Source organism: Cygnus olor, chromosome 15 (genome assembly GCF_009769625.2).
Source record: "Cygnus olor isolate bCygOlo1 chromosome 15, bCygOlo1.pri.v2, whole genome shotgun sequence".
In the NCBI taxonomy this organism is placed as follows: domain Eukaryota; kingdom Metazoa; phylum Chordata; class Aves; order Anseriformes; family Anatidae; genus Cygnus; species Cygnus olor.
Genome location: NC_049183.1, coordinates 8,141,241 through 8,155,107, shown reverse-complemented (window position 1 = coordinate 8,155,107; position 13,867 = coordinate 8,141,241). Strand labels below are relative to the sequence as shown.

The window sequence follows — 13,867 nt, the reverse complement described above, 5'->3', positions numbered from 1 at the left end:
GCGTTGTCACTTTGGTCTCTCATAGATTGAGGTTGAAAATGTTACCGGTTTGCTCAACGAAGCAGAAAGCAAGACAATCAAATTGACCAAAGATGTTGCAACCTTAGGATCTCAGCTACAAGACACACAGGTAAACCTATATCCAGTAACAGCTCACCTACAGTAATTATAAATACACTATAAATGACCTAAACTAATGACCAACTTGTTGGTTGATGTGGTAACTACAGGAGCTGCTTCAGGAAGAAACACGGCAGAAGCTAAATGTGTCTACCAAGCTTCGTCAGTTGGAAGATGAAAGGAACAGCTTGCAGGAGCAGTTGGATGAAGAAGTAGAAGCAAAACAAAATCTGGAGAGACATATTTCAACACTTACGATACAGGTATCAGTGCTATAGCTAAATCACTAGCTCCATCACTGAGTTTTGTAATTCCACAGGTTTCAGGTTTGTAGAACTAGCCTGATAAAGCATATGGACCTTCAGTGAAATAGTGCTGATAGCCCAGATGGCATCAGTGAGGCTCTACAATGGAGCCAGCACTCTTCCTCTAGGTATATATGCAACACAGGTCCCAGGAGAGTCTTGCACACTAGGCTTGTATGTGCATACTAGACCTGTAGTCTGCCTCATTTTATAAAGGATGGGTAATGGGTAACGGGTAACTGTAACTAGCCTCACATGGGTCAAATTACAGATTTCTTGATCTTGGTTGTCTCTTAGTCACCTTCTCTGCCAAGCTTTTTTTGTCACTTGCTATAAAGATTTGTTCTCTAAATTCAAATTTCAGCTCTCCGACTCTAAGAAGAAGCTACAGGAATTTTCCGCCACGGTAGAAACTATGGAAGAAGGTAAAAAGAAACTTCAGCGAGAAATTGAAAGTCTCACGCAACAGTTTGAGGAAAAGGCTGCTTCTTATGACAAACTGGAAAAAACCAAGAACAGACTCCAGCAGGAGCTGGATGACCTGGTGGTGGACTTAGATAACCAACGTCAGCTGGTCTCCAACCTTGAGAAGAAGCAGAAGAAGTTTGATCAGGTGTGGATTTAAAATTCTCCCTTGCTATGTTATCACCTAACTTTTCTAGGACTCAGAGGGCATAGAGAAAGATCAAAAATCTTTTGACCCTGATCTGAAAGATCAGGGTCAAAAAATAAAGTAGGATTGAACTAAACATACCATATAGTGGTTAATTAGTATTTATATACATTAATCAAAATGCAGGTTTCTCTCTGTCATTAACAACTGATAAGACAGTTGCAATAGAAAATACATCCTACTAATGAATTCCTTTTTATAGATGCTGGCTGAAGAGAAAAACATCTCTTCAAAATATGCAGATGAAAGGGACAGAGCAGAAGCTGAAGCAAGAGAAAAGGAAACAAAGGCTCTGTCATTGGCGCGGGCACTTGAAGAGGCTTTGGAAGCCAAAGAAGAACTGGAGAGAACAAACAAAATGTTGAAAGCTGAAATGGAAGATCTTGTTAGCTCCAAAGATGATGTCGGCAAGAATGTAAGTTTTGGGCTCAGAATGATATCCACGGTAACTTAAAACAGCAGCTAACAAACAGATGGTTGTTTTCTGTGTAGGGAGCTCTCTGTAGCAAACAAATCCTTTCAATAAGATCAGATATTTCATGCAGAATTCAAAGTTTATTCTATTTGCACCCAAACCTTCAAGAGACTTGGCAAAGTACCTGTAAGCTACTTTTATTCTTAATACAGCTTCAAGTTTGAAGATTCCTATTGATTTCTAAGACTGGAAAAGGGGATTCTAAATCATTTATTTATTAAGCAACTTTAAAGTTGTAACCTCTGCAATCTCATTTTATAATTATATTTGAGTTTGCCACTAGCCTAACATGTACTTGTACAGCTGCAGCAAATTTCCACTGATACATTGCCAATCATTTCTTTTACTACAATGAGATGACAGTATCACTTTTAATACTGACTAAACTCAGTGATGACACTTGACTGATTAGAAATGAAAGTTTGAGATTCAGGGTCTCCCAGTTTATTTTAAGACAGATTTTCAAGTGTACAGAAAATGCTGGTTTACTACTTACACTGCAACTTATCTCATTCATTGTCCAAAGCTGATGTTTTCAAATGGCCTATAATGCAAATAAGCTGTGTTTAAGTGGAATTATTTTTATTTCTTATAACAAATCTATTAATTTCTCACTGCTTGAAAGGTCCACGAATTGGAGAAGTCTAAACGGACCCTTGAACAACAAGTAGAAGAGATGAAGACACAATTAGAAGAGCTAGAGGATGAGCTACAGGCTGCTGAAGATGCCAAACTCAGGTTGGAAGTTAACATGCAAGCCATGAAAAGCCAGTTTGAAAGAGATCTACAGGCCAGAGATGAGCAGAATGAGGAGAAGAGAAGACAACTCCTTAAACAGGTATCATTCTTTGTTATTGCATTTGTAAATATCTCAACAAAACAGTTGAAAGTCCCCAGCCTTGTGCCATTACTAAAGCACTTTACTGTAATAATAGGGAAACGTGTTTCCTCGTGCTTGGCAAATAAAAAATACATGTTGGCTATTGCACTAAAAAAGCACAAAATTGCATAACAGTATTACATTTTTCCTGTTTCAGTAGCAGGTGCACAATTTCCAACAGAAAACAGATGTAGCAATTCAACACTACAATCAATATAGTATAAAACATATGAATTATTTCTAGCACGGTAAGGAGAATTTTCCCTGTGTTCTCAGTGCAAGTGAAAAAAGACACCAACTAATATATCTATTTGCCTTCTCAAGGTACGCTGAATGGATACAAAAGCACTGGAAATGAACACAGACAGGACAGAGCCTATTATGTAGATATATACTAGTAGATATATAGATAAAGACTGTAGATATATACTAGTATGCATAGTAGTGTTGTGACAGCAAGGACAAATACTGTAGTTGTCAGATTTCCACAAGTACAGAACCTATATTGCTGACTCCTTTGAAGAGCCTTCGATTTTTGAACAAAATGTAAATATTTTAACGGCTAGTGATACCACAATTAACAGTGACATAGAGGACTGTATAGATTACCCAGAATTATACAGAGTGTTTAAAAGTTCTCGAGGACTTTTCTAATCTTGTCTTCTTTAATGATCAGCTCCATGAATATGAAACGGAACTGGAAGATGAGCGGAAGCAACGTGCCCTGGCAGCTGCAGCCAAAAAGAAGTTGGAGATTGATGTCAAAGATCTAGAAAGCCAAGCTGATTCTGCTAACAAAGCTCGGGAAGAAGCCATCAAACAACTTCGCAAACTACAAGTATGTACAACCCACAAATACAGTCTTTTTTTCTGCTGCTGTCTTTTGTACTGACACAGTATGACACGGTGTTAAGCTGAGGCAGGGGAAGTTTAGGCTGGACATCAGGAAGAGGTTCTTCACCGAGAGGGTGGTTGCACACTGGAACAGGCTCCCCAGTGTAGTCACTGCACCAAGCCTGTCTGAATTTAAGAAGCGATTGGACTGTGCACTTAGTCACATGGTCTAAACTTTTGGGTAGACCTGTGCAGTGCCAGGAGTTGGACTTTATGATCCTTATGGGTCCCTTCCAACTCGGGATATTCTATGAATATGAAAGTTTGGTGACATCTGTGAACATGATACTTGTTACAGGTGATAGGTTAGAGGGACTTTTAACTAACCTACCAGAACCAAGTATCTGTACTGTAATGTTCAATATGAATGATAAAAGAAAACTTTACAAGGCAAACCATGAAAACCTTAAATGTCATCATTGCAGAGAGCTTCCGACATTCTCCGGCCAACACCCATCTGCTATTAACTTACTCATTTGAAGAAAAATATAGATTCCAATGTAGAGAAAGGGCCACAGGATAAAGACTACTACAAGACTTCAATCGTGGTTCTTAGAGTCCGTCAAAAGCACAAAAGAATCTTCAGAAATCATACCATTTCTGAATTAGTATCTTCATATTTATACTGTACGTCTCCATATCTACTGTTCTGTAATATGCTGACAACTAAACAATGAAAGCGATGTATTTGCAAAGATTAAGATCACACACATACTCAAATATTCAGGGGAAATGAGGACAATAGGCATTACAAAAGTCACAGTGTGCAAGCGGAAGCATCACTTTTCTTGGAATAGCATTTCAGACCCTTCCAACATGCGCCAGCTGATCTCTCCAGAAAATATCATTTAATCAGGCATTATGACTACGTAAATGTATGTCTTCTATTCTGTCCAAATTTCTTTCTACTGAAATTGTAATAAAGCCAGACAAAAATAAATCTGTTGTTCTTTTCAAAAAGGCTCAGATGAAGGACTACCAACGAGAGCTGGATGATGCACGGGCTGCCAGAGAAGAAATATTTGCTACAGCCAGAGAAAATGAGAAGAAAGCAAAGAGCCTGGAAGCAGAACTCATCCAGCTTCAAGAGGTAAAGTAGAAAACTTCTAAAGCAATATAAAGCAGAGTACACAGGATATTCAGTAGCAAAATAGAACCGCAGTGAAACAATATATGGGCTATAATAGCTAGAGATGGAAAACTATAAGCGGAACTTGTTACAAGTTACACGTGTTCCATGCACTCCAATAAAGTTGTAAAATACACATCTGAGCATAACCAGATTAAACTGAAAAAAACACCTTGGAAGAAAGCACAGTTCACCAGATCTAAAGGAAAATTATCTGTATGATCCAACACAAATTGTTTTCAATATCTATAAATTCCTGAATGAATTAATTATTCCTGTATATATTAAGTGGAAATCTTTTAGTCTAAAATGAATAGAAAGCAGGCTGACAGTCTGAGGAAAGTGTATTTTGTCATACTTCGCTAGGATTTATGATATAAAAATTTATTCCATTAACTGAACAGCCCAGCATACACTAGTTTCAGAAAATTCATGGTTGTCTAACTGAACATTTGCTCATTTCTTTATTATGCTTCCTTTTGCTTTACTCCTAGGACCTGGCTGCTGCAGAGAGAGCTCGCAAACAAGCAGATCTGGAGAAAGAAGAGATGGCAGAGGAACTTGCAAGTGCTTCTTCTGGAAGGTAGGAATAGACTGGATGCCTCACAAAGCTATAAACATGCTGCTGAACATCGGCCGGCTGCCAGGTTGGCCTGTCCCAACAGCCATCCAGGCTTGACAACACAACATGCACATCTGACCAGTTTCATGATCTGTTTTTCTTTTCTTTGTGACTTATAGGCAGTTCCTAATAGTTTCAGACATGTTCAACTCATCAGAGCCATAACAACACACTTCTTAAATTTAAACTTACAGGACAAGCCTTCAGGATGAGAAACGGCGCCTAGAGGCAAGAATTGCCCAACTGGAGGAAGAGCTAGAAGAGGAGCACAGCAACATAGAGGCAATGGGTGATCGCATGAGGAAAGCAGTACAGCAGGTAGAGTTCATTTCAGCATGTGTGTCCCTGTTTGCATTCCAGCGAAAGCTATTTGTGGTTCTGAGTAAATATTTGGAGAACTGCCACCATGAATCACCACCTATCATTTCCCTGAAAGTACGCAACATTTTTGACAGCATCCATTTTCACCCTTTCAGGCAGAGCAGCTGAACAATGAGCTGGCAACAGAGCGTTCAACTGCACAGAAGAATGAAAATGCCAGGCAGCAACTGGAGAGGCAGAACAAAGAGCTAAAGAGTAAACTGCAAGAGATGGAGGGAGCTGTGAAGTCCAAATTCAAAAGCACAATTGCTGCTCTGGAGGCCAAAATTGCTTCTCTTGAAGAGCAGTTGGAACAGGAAGCCAGGTATGTGGAATTCCAGATGGTACAGCTATCCATTTATTGTTTCAGTTAATCAGTCAAATTAAACAAAAGCATATAGGATTTATATCATTGGGCTCTCAGTGCCATTAATATTTGGTAAAGTCTCTCACCCACTTAACATTTCTTAGAGACATGGCCATTAATTGGAGTTATTCCAGATTCTGAGTAAGAACCATTTTATTGCTGAGAAGTTTTACTGGTATCAAAGGCAAGGATCTGTTCCCCTGCCTTGCCGTATGCCCCTGCCAGATTCTCTGTTATATACTGTGCCATTTGTAGGACTATTTCTTGAGGAAATCAACTCATGCTTGAGCACATCTCCATATCCCTGGAACACCTTAGCACGTAGCAAAGACGCATATTTGATTTGAACAGAAGAACACAACCTTTAAGCTTTGCTTAGAATTCATCTATGAAATTCCGTAAGGCATTTAACACACTGTTCCTTGGTGTCACATTCCCGAGGCAGGTGAGAACTACAGAACTTCTACATCATCAAATGTTGCATTGTCATTCGCAGAGAGAAGCAGACTGCAGCCAAGACGTTGCGCCAGAAGGACAAGAAGCTCAAGGATGCACTGCTGCAGGTGGAGGACGAGAGAAAGCAAGCAGAGCAGTACAAAGATCAGGTATCAGAAAGTGTCATAAGGGTCTTAGCCTGGGGCACAGGGATTTTCAGGTTTTACCCTAAGAAAAGAATATTCCACGTTCCACCTTGAAGAATATTCTGTGCTGGGGAAGCTATACAGCACTTTGCTAAATGACTTGACAATCTGATTCTTCTTTCATGCTGAGACAAGTGCCAAAGCACTAGTCCTTGCCCATCAACCAGCTGCAACAGTCTGACTACACACAGTGATACATAGGACTCTGCACAACATCCCTTTCGGTACACAAATGGAGACCATGATCGAATTTTGTCCCACACTGAAAAGTTTACCTTCACATAAAACTCACCAACATGAAAACCAAAAATGCAGAGGTAGGACTGTGCAGCAGAAGAAACAAGTAGTTTCCAAATACAGTGTCTATTAGTAAAATGAACTCCCACAAAGTAAAGTTATTTTTACATTTTTAGATTTTAAGCTTTCACCTTTGATTCAGGTCAGGTGATGTTTCTGTGAAACTGAATTCAGGTCATTATTTCTGTAAAATATGGAATTAAAATGAGGAATCTAAAGCTATCAGATCTCTTTTGACTTAAAGAATTATTCTAAATTTTTCACGTAGGCCGAGAAGGGCAACCTACGACTCAAGCAACTGAAAAGGCAGCTGGAGGAGGCTGAGGAAGAGTCTCAGCGTATCAATGCAAACCGCAGGAAGCTGCAGAGAGAGCTGGATGAAGCTACTGAGAGTAACGAAGCCCTGGGCCGGGAGGTTGCAGCACTGAAGAGCAAGCTAAGGTAGAGTGCCTTTGTTTGGAATAGCTGTTCCTACTCAGTTACAATCTTGAAATTTAGAACTAAATTAGAGAAGTAGAAAAAATATCTACTTGAGTAACAAACAGCGATTATGCTGCAAAATTACTCCTTGTATTAGCTTGGCAGATGCAACAAAAGGCCAAAATCAGAAGGTGAAATGCATTTGATAGACTGCAGCAGTCTCAGGATTTCAGCTGTGAGATGAACAACTGTGATAACATGGCACAGACTTACCTCTTTTTCTAATTTAAACTCCTGTTGGCTTAAATAGGAATAGAATTAGGCTTGGTTGCTTTTGAAGACATCCTTATTGCTGTATATATTTATTCCTACAGTTACAAATACAGTTACAAATGCTCGTGCTTTTCACACTCTGATACCTGCACAACTCACACACAATGACTGTAATCAGTCTTGCACAACTCCACGGGCAGCAAAAGGCAAAGCACATTATGTGACTCTTATCCAAAAGTCTCTTTGGACTTCACCTTTCCTTATTCAGTGTCATCAGACCAAGGAAAGATCAAAATGTCCCTCTGTATTTTCTTATTAAAACTAACTGGGAAAAAGATAAAGCTGTGATCAGCCCGCTACATACCTGAGTTTTCCTGCACTTGTTGGGTCTGAAAGCTCCAAGTCACTGAAATACAGGATGACTTAAATTATAGGAAGTTGCTGAATCTGCATCATCATGCTGTGAAGTTTTGTTTTCTACCTAAAACCAAAGGTATTTCAGATGAAACTAAAGCACCTGCCTAGATGTGTTCTTGCAGCTGTTGTTCAGGTTTGCCAGTAACACGCATGAACCTTCAGATGTGAATACTTACTTCAAAGTGAAGAATTAGGGATGTGGTGGCCTTTTCCATTAGCACCATCTTGGTTGGTGCATGCTCCTGGCTGCTTAACAAAGGAGTGGCTGCATCCAGTCCCTTTTACACAGAAAATCATATTTACATAGAATAGCACAGTTGATCTTTGTTTGATCCGAATGTAATGTCATTGGCTGTAATGTACTTTGTTTAATTATTTAAAAGTAATCTACCTACCTCTGATCATGACCATGTGCTTAGTATAACTGCCCAGGACTCTTTATCTCTGTTTCAGAGGGACACAGGAACCTTCGCATGACTAAGCAGGTACCATGCCTTCAACTTTGCAGCTAGCTTGTGTTGCACAAATTTCCATTTTCTTTGGCCCAAGTAAAAATTATGTGAGGTTTCTGCAAACTGTGAAGGCTTGGATATCTTGGCATTAATAATTTTTTTTCAAAAGAGACAAATATTACAATAAGCTAGCTACCATCAGCTGTTCATCAGTGATACATCTTTCTTACAAGTAGGTTATGTACTGTTGTAGACTTACCAATGTTGCATTCTCACCTCTTATAAACTCTACCAACAGAGTACTTAAAGTACTCTGACATTTTCTGCATGAAAATTGTCTTTTTTGCACCTATTTACAGCCAAAAAAAAAAAAAAGAAAATCTGAAAATCAAATACACCATTAATTAGTAAAATTGATTAAAAGCACTAATGAATATGAACCATCACAGCATGTTAAGTGTTTCACAGTATTTCTTATGCATATTGTAATGTTGATTCTAAGGTAAGACCCTATCTAATTCACATGAGATTTGCAAAGGTCTTATTTGCATGTGATTTATTACACGTTGGTGGCATCCAATCACAGAGAGAAGATGAAATTGTGCCATTCGTTATGTAGCATTCTGTGCCTGTGTTGCTTACAAATAGCTATTACTAAGGCTTTTAGAGCTGTTTTGCAGCCATTACTTGCTTGTCTACTGTATGTTGCTTGTCTACTATTACTGAAATGTAAAGCACAGACATCAAAATTCATACGAACACTGTAACATAGCACAGCATTATGTTATACTTTATCACGTTCTCTAGAGATAGGAATAACACCCGCTGTTGCAAAAATTGAAGAGCTACTGCCTTGTAATATTTGTATATCTCTTATGTTAAATATGCTGGATTTCGCTGTGAATACACAAATATTTAAAGAAGATGTCTTGTCCTTGCATGTGCCTTTTAGTCAGGCTGATCTTCCCAATCAGGCTGTTATTCAAGCACCACTCCATTAGCACTTGTTCAAAGGTAGACGAAATAGATGCTAAGCAAAACACTAATGCTTAGGGCTTGCCTCAGCTGTACACATTACTCTAAAGGCATTGATGCAAATGACCACAAGAACATTATCAAAGCCATGAACCTGTTTTAGATTAACAGATTTAAACAAAAAGTATCTATAAACAGGTCCAATACCAGTTTGAAGGGTGTTCACTTTTCTGTAGCCAAAATTTACTACAAGAAGTGGATAGACCTCCTGTTACTCTCTACCAGCCCCATGTTCTTTTATAGCACTTCAGTGAACTATCACAGCACAGAAATGTCATTTGACAAATGATTCATAATTAAGTTCAGATAGCAAGAGTCCAAGAAGGGTAGAGAGCTCTTCCTCGTGAAGACTGAGACCTTCGTTGACAAGAACTAACAAATTTACTGACCTAACTAAAATGTAGTGACAAATACTTGGCATCATAAAGTAGTAGATTCTGCTGTTTTACTCTGTCAGCCATGACAGAGTAGAAATTAATTACCCTTGTGTTCAATACATGCCATTGGCACCAGAACTAGATCTAAGAGCAGAACTTAATGGAGCGTTATTTTCAGCTAGTTGCTTGTTCACATCACAATTAGTCTACCTTAAATGGTAGAATTGATTAAACACACACATAAAAGAAAAAAAAAGCAACAGACTCCATGTCTCAAGGAGTTCCACCCTGGAAATACAGGTTTGTACCTCTGAAATAACTTAGTCCAGCCAATGCTCTTACCTACTTCCCTAGTGTGAAACAGTGAATTTTGGGCTTGAATAGCTGCTTCAGAAAGGACGACAGTGGCTTAGTCTTTTGCAAGGACAAGACAAGCCTTTAAATATTTCTGCATGATTGCTGTACCCAAAAGTGCAGAGTTGGATGTATTTTAACACCAAATTAGTAATTTTGGCCAAACATTCAGTGATCATGAAAATATTTTGTCGCTTATGTCTGTGGTCTCAAGCCTTTACAAAGGTTTGCTTAATGAGGAGCAAGTGAGAGGCCATGTTACAAAACTCCACTGTTTTGTAACACAATAGCAATGGAGGCCAAGAAGAGACAAACATATCTTCTGGCTCACTTGCTCACACCTCCCTCAAATTAACCTTGAGGACCAAAGTGTTCCTAGCTTGGGCTGTGTCTACGAAATATATGGGGAGGGGAGGGGAGGGAAAGGAAGAGGGGGTAGGAGGAGAAAAAGCATTTTCTTCAAGCTCTTCTGTAAGACACTCTGCTGAGTGTCAGCATGTGAGTTAAGACAGTTTGAAAACACACTGATGGCTTCCTCTCCCCATTGTGGAAAAGGTTGGAGTTACTCCCAGCCTAGGATGCCACACATGTCACAGCACCTGTGGTGCTCTAAGCAACACAGCCTTTGCAGAGAGGGACTGTGGGCTCAAAAATGCCTCCTGTCATCCACAGCACTCCAGTCCCTGGCTTTCAGCACCTGTTGAGTTTATTCAGACTGCAGGTCAGAAATTCGGTATGAGCTTTCTGTGTCTCCTCGATCTTCTAAAAGCATTAACAATGCTCCCATGCCGATGCGGGGACAAGCAACCCACTTTCCAATCCTTTCTAAGCACAATCAGTTGCAGTCCCTACAAGGGAAAACAGTAAAATGAAAGGAAGAGTAGGAGATCTGTGGCAGATGAAACAATTTAGAGTGGAGCTTTAAGCACAAGAACAGGAATCTCACCACAGTTCAAAGGAACTGGGAGTCTCAACCTGTCCATAAACTAGCCTTAGATGGTACAGAACAGAAAGCTTTATTAGGTGCCCACAGCTCTTGGCTGTTTTGCATTTAAAAATTCAGGCCCACAGGTACTGTTACAAAACTCCACACTTATTTGTGAGAATTGCAGATGACCTAACATCTAATTTTATTTTTTATTTTTTTTACTACAGGAGGGGAAATGAGCCAGCATCTTTTGCCCCACCCCGCAGATCTGGAGGCAGAAGAGTAATTGAGAATGCAACAGATGGAGGTGAAGAAGAAATTGATGGAAGAGATGGAGATTTCAATGGAAAAGCCAGTGAATAAACACGCTTAAAAATTGCACTGCAGTAAGGGGAAGGAGGATGATATTTAGCACTGTTTAAGTCTACTCTTAGTGTCAAGGTCACACACACCCACTCCTCTGATGATGATAAAAAGCACAACTGCCTTGTCTCTAATGTATAGATTGATGTTAAAAGTACTCCAAAACTTTTACCATGAAGTATGTTTGAAAAGTTTTGTTTTAAATTCAGAGTATTTCACCAAGAATCTTCCAGAAAGAAAGTTCCAATAGCTCAGACAATTTAAGTCCCAGTGAACTGAAGTTTACAAAGGATTTGTAAGACTGTTGCAGGGGAAAAAAAGACATTGGTCAGTTAATCTTTTCTTAAACTTTCATTTTGTCTTAAGTATTCAATATAACTTTTTTTTCCTGGTTACTACACCCCTGACGCACCATTCACAAGGTGAAAGTGCCTTTTTAATCACTTACTGAAAAATAAAATATCATTTGTTCAAATTAAGTCAACTGTTACAGTTTTATATGCACCATGGATGTGCTTACACACTAATAAAAGTCTATAAAAAACACCCCAATATTCTTGTGTGCAGGTGTCACTTGGGTGCAACACAACATGCTGGAAGGAAATAGGAGACACAATGGAACATCTTTACAACTCATATACCTTTTAGGAAAGGTCAGCTATAATCACCAGAATGAAAAACTGATAATCTAAGTAATTGCTTTCGAAGGAATAAAAGAATATGTACAGTCAGCTGAATGAAAAATGACATGAAGCACTTGGGAAAGGTTTGGCTACCATATGGAGACATGGTGCTAAGAAACCCTAGGATGGATCTAAGGACAGACAGGACCTTCAAGAGACTTGCACCCTTCTGGCACAGCAGCTAGAAAGCAGACAGGGCCCTAAGTACTTATGTTTAGGCAACTGCATCAACACTTGAAGTCTGTATGCATAGGGACAGTTCCAGCCCAAACCCCTAAAGCAGGCTGGAAACAATTAGACACAGCAGCCCCCACTGAATGCAGTGATCCAAGCCAAGCTACTCTGTATAAAGGGATCAGCACGCAGTTACTTTTATTTTTGGAGCACTCCAACAGGACTGCAGCCCACTTCTGGGAACTACCAGGACCTACCACAGATCCATGCAGCTCTAATACTTCCAGATAGCAGCTGGCTTTGTGGTCATAGTGGGACAGTAGAGAACCATGAACAGCAAAGCTAGGTGTAGAATTGCTCTGAACTGAGAACAGAGCGCTTCCTCCATGTCTTAGGTTGTACTGCAGGTGAACCTTAAACAGTATGACTACAGGGAGAGAAGATCATGTATAAGTATCTATCTTAACTGCTAATGTGATCACCTTCCAAAACTGAATTTTGTACCAGAAGGCACAGAGACCATGAACTCAGGAACTTCAGACCAGGCACCATTTAGCCAGCAGAAGTAGATCCCATAGAGTTCTCTTTGCTCATAAAAGAGTAAAGTCACTATTTAGAGTGACTACAATGACAAACTGGTGATGGGCAGTTAGTAGCTGTCAGCTGAGAGCTTTTCATTGCATGGTCAGGCAAGCAGCCCAGCTCTGTAAATATGTCCAATACCCAGCTATTACACTGGTGAGCCTACACACGTGCAAACAAGGAGACCAAGGAAGTCAGAGTTCAAACAGAACAGTCTTAAGCACCAATACTCAGATCAGAGCTGGGCAAATGAACATTGTGACCTTCTAAAAGGATTTCTTCTGAAAAATTCATATGAATAACAGTAAATGTTGGCCCAATGGTTAGAGTACTGCCGTAGCACTTCAGAAGCTTGGGTTCTAGTCCCTATTCCACAAAGTTTGTGGCAAAATATGAAGCCTAAGAGTGTTTATTTAGTAACACTACAGAGAGAATCCAGCTGCAACAGTAGCCAGATATACTGGTGTTGGCTGGATACACTATGCTTTGGATTTGTAATGAAAACAGTATTGACAGAACACTAATGTTTTAGCTGTTAATGAATAGTGCTTACAGCCAGTCAAGGCCTCTTGTTTTCCATGTTGCCCTGTCAGCAAGCTGGCTGAGGGTGGACAAAAGGCTGGGGGGAGAAGACACAGCCAGGACAGACCTCAACTGACCAAATGGATATTCTATACCATATTTCACATCACAGCCAGCAATAAAAGCTGGGGGGAAAGAGGAGCAATGTGGCATGGGGAGCAGGGGCATGCGTTCAGAGTCGTGTCTTCCCAAGTAATTGTCAAGCATGATGAAGATTTGCTTTCCTGGAAATGGCTGAACATATGCCTGCCAAGGGGAAGCACTGAATGAATTCCTTATTTTACTTTGCTTGCACACACAGCTTTTCCTTTACCTATTAAACTGTCTTTATTTCAACCCATGAGTCCTTTGCATTTTTACCTATCCAATTTTCTTCCCCCGACCCCACTGGGCATGGGAAGGAAGCATGTGACTGTGTAGTGCTTGGCTGGCTGCCAGAGTTAACCCCCAATACCAAACTAGTT

At 39.8% G+C, this 13,867-nt stretch overlaps 1 protein-coding gene across 3 annotated transcripts in view; it reads left to right on the top strand.

The window, feature by feature from the left end:
* MYH11 (myosin heavy chain 11) overlaps positions 1-11,928 on the top strand; it is a 60,799-nt gene extending 48,871 nt beyond the window's left edge. For 2 of the 3 annotated variants that reach the window (XM_040574629.1, XM_040574630.1), the window contains 13 exons: positions 26-130; positions 231-383; positions 790-1,038; positions 1,301-1,513; positions 2,199-2,411; positions 3,130-3,291; positions 4,309-4,437; positions 4,971-5,059; positions 5,293-5,416; positions 5,575-5,783; positions 6,322-6,430; positions 7,032-7,204; positions 11,247-11,928. In XM_040574629.1, coding sequence (XP_040430563.1) covers positions 26-130; positions 231-383; positions 790-1,038; positions 1,301-1,513; positions 2,199-2,411; positions 3,130-3,291; positions 4,309-4,437; positions 4,971-5,059; positions 5,293-5,416; positions 5,575-5,783; positions 6,322-6,430; positions 7,032-7,204; positions 11,247-11,382 — 2,064 coding nt within the window. In that variant the 3' untranslated portion in view covers positions 11,383-11,928. Of the gene's footprint in view, positions 1-25; positions 131-230; positions 384-789; positions 1,039-1,300; positions 1,514-2,198; positions 2,412-3,129; positions 3,292-4,308; positions 4,438-4,970; positions 5,060-5,292; positions 5,417-5,574; positions 5,784-6,321; positions 6,431-7,031; positions 7,205-8,326; positions 8,359-11,246 lie in introns of all 3 variants that reach the window. The other variant, XM_040574631.1, reaches the window with a different exon arrangement.
* The last annotated feature ends 1,939 nt before the right edge of the window (positions 11,929-13,867 follow it).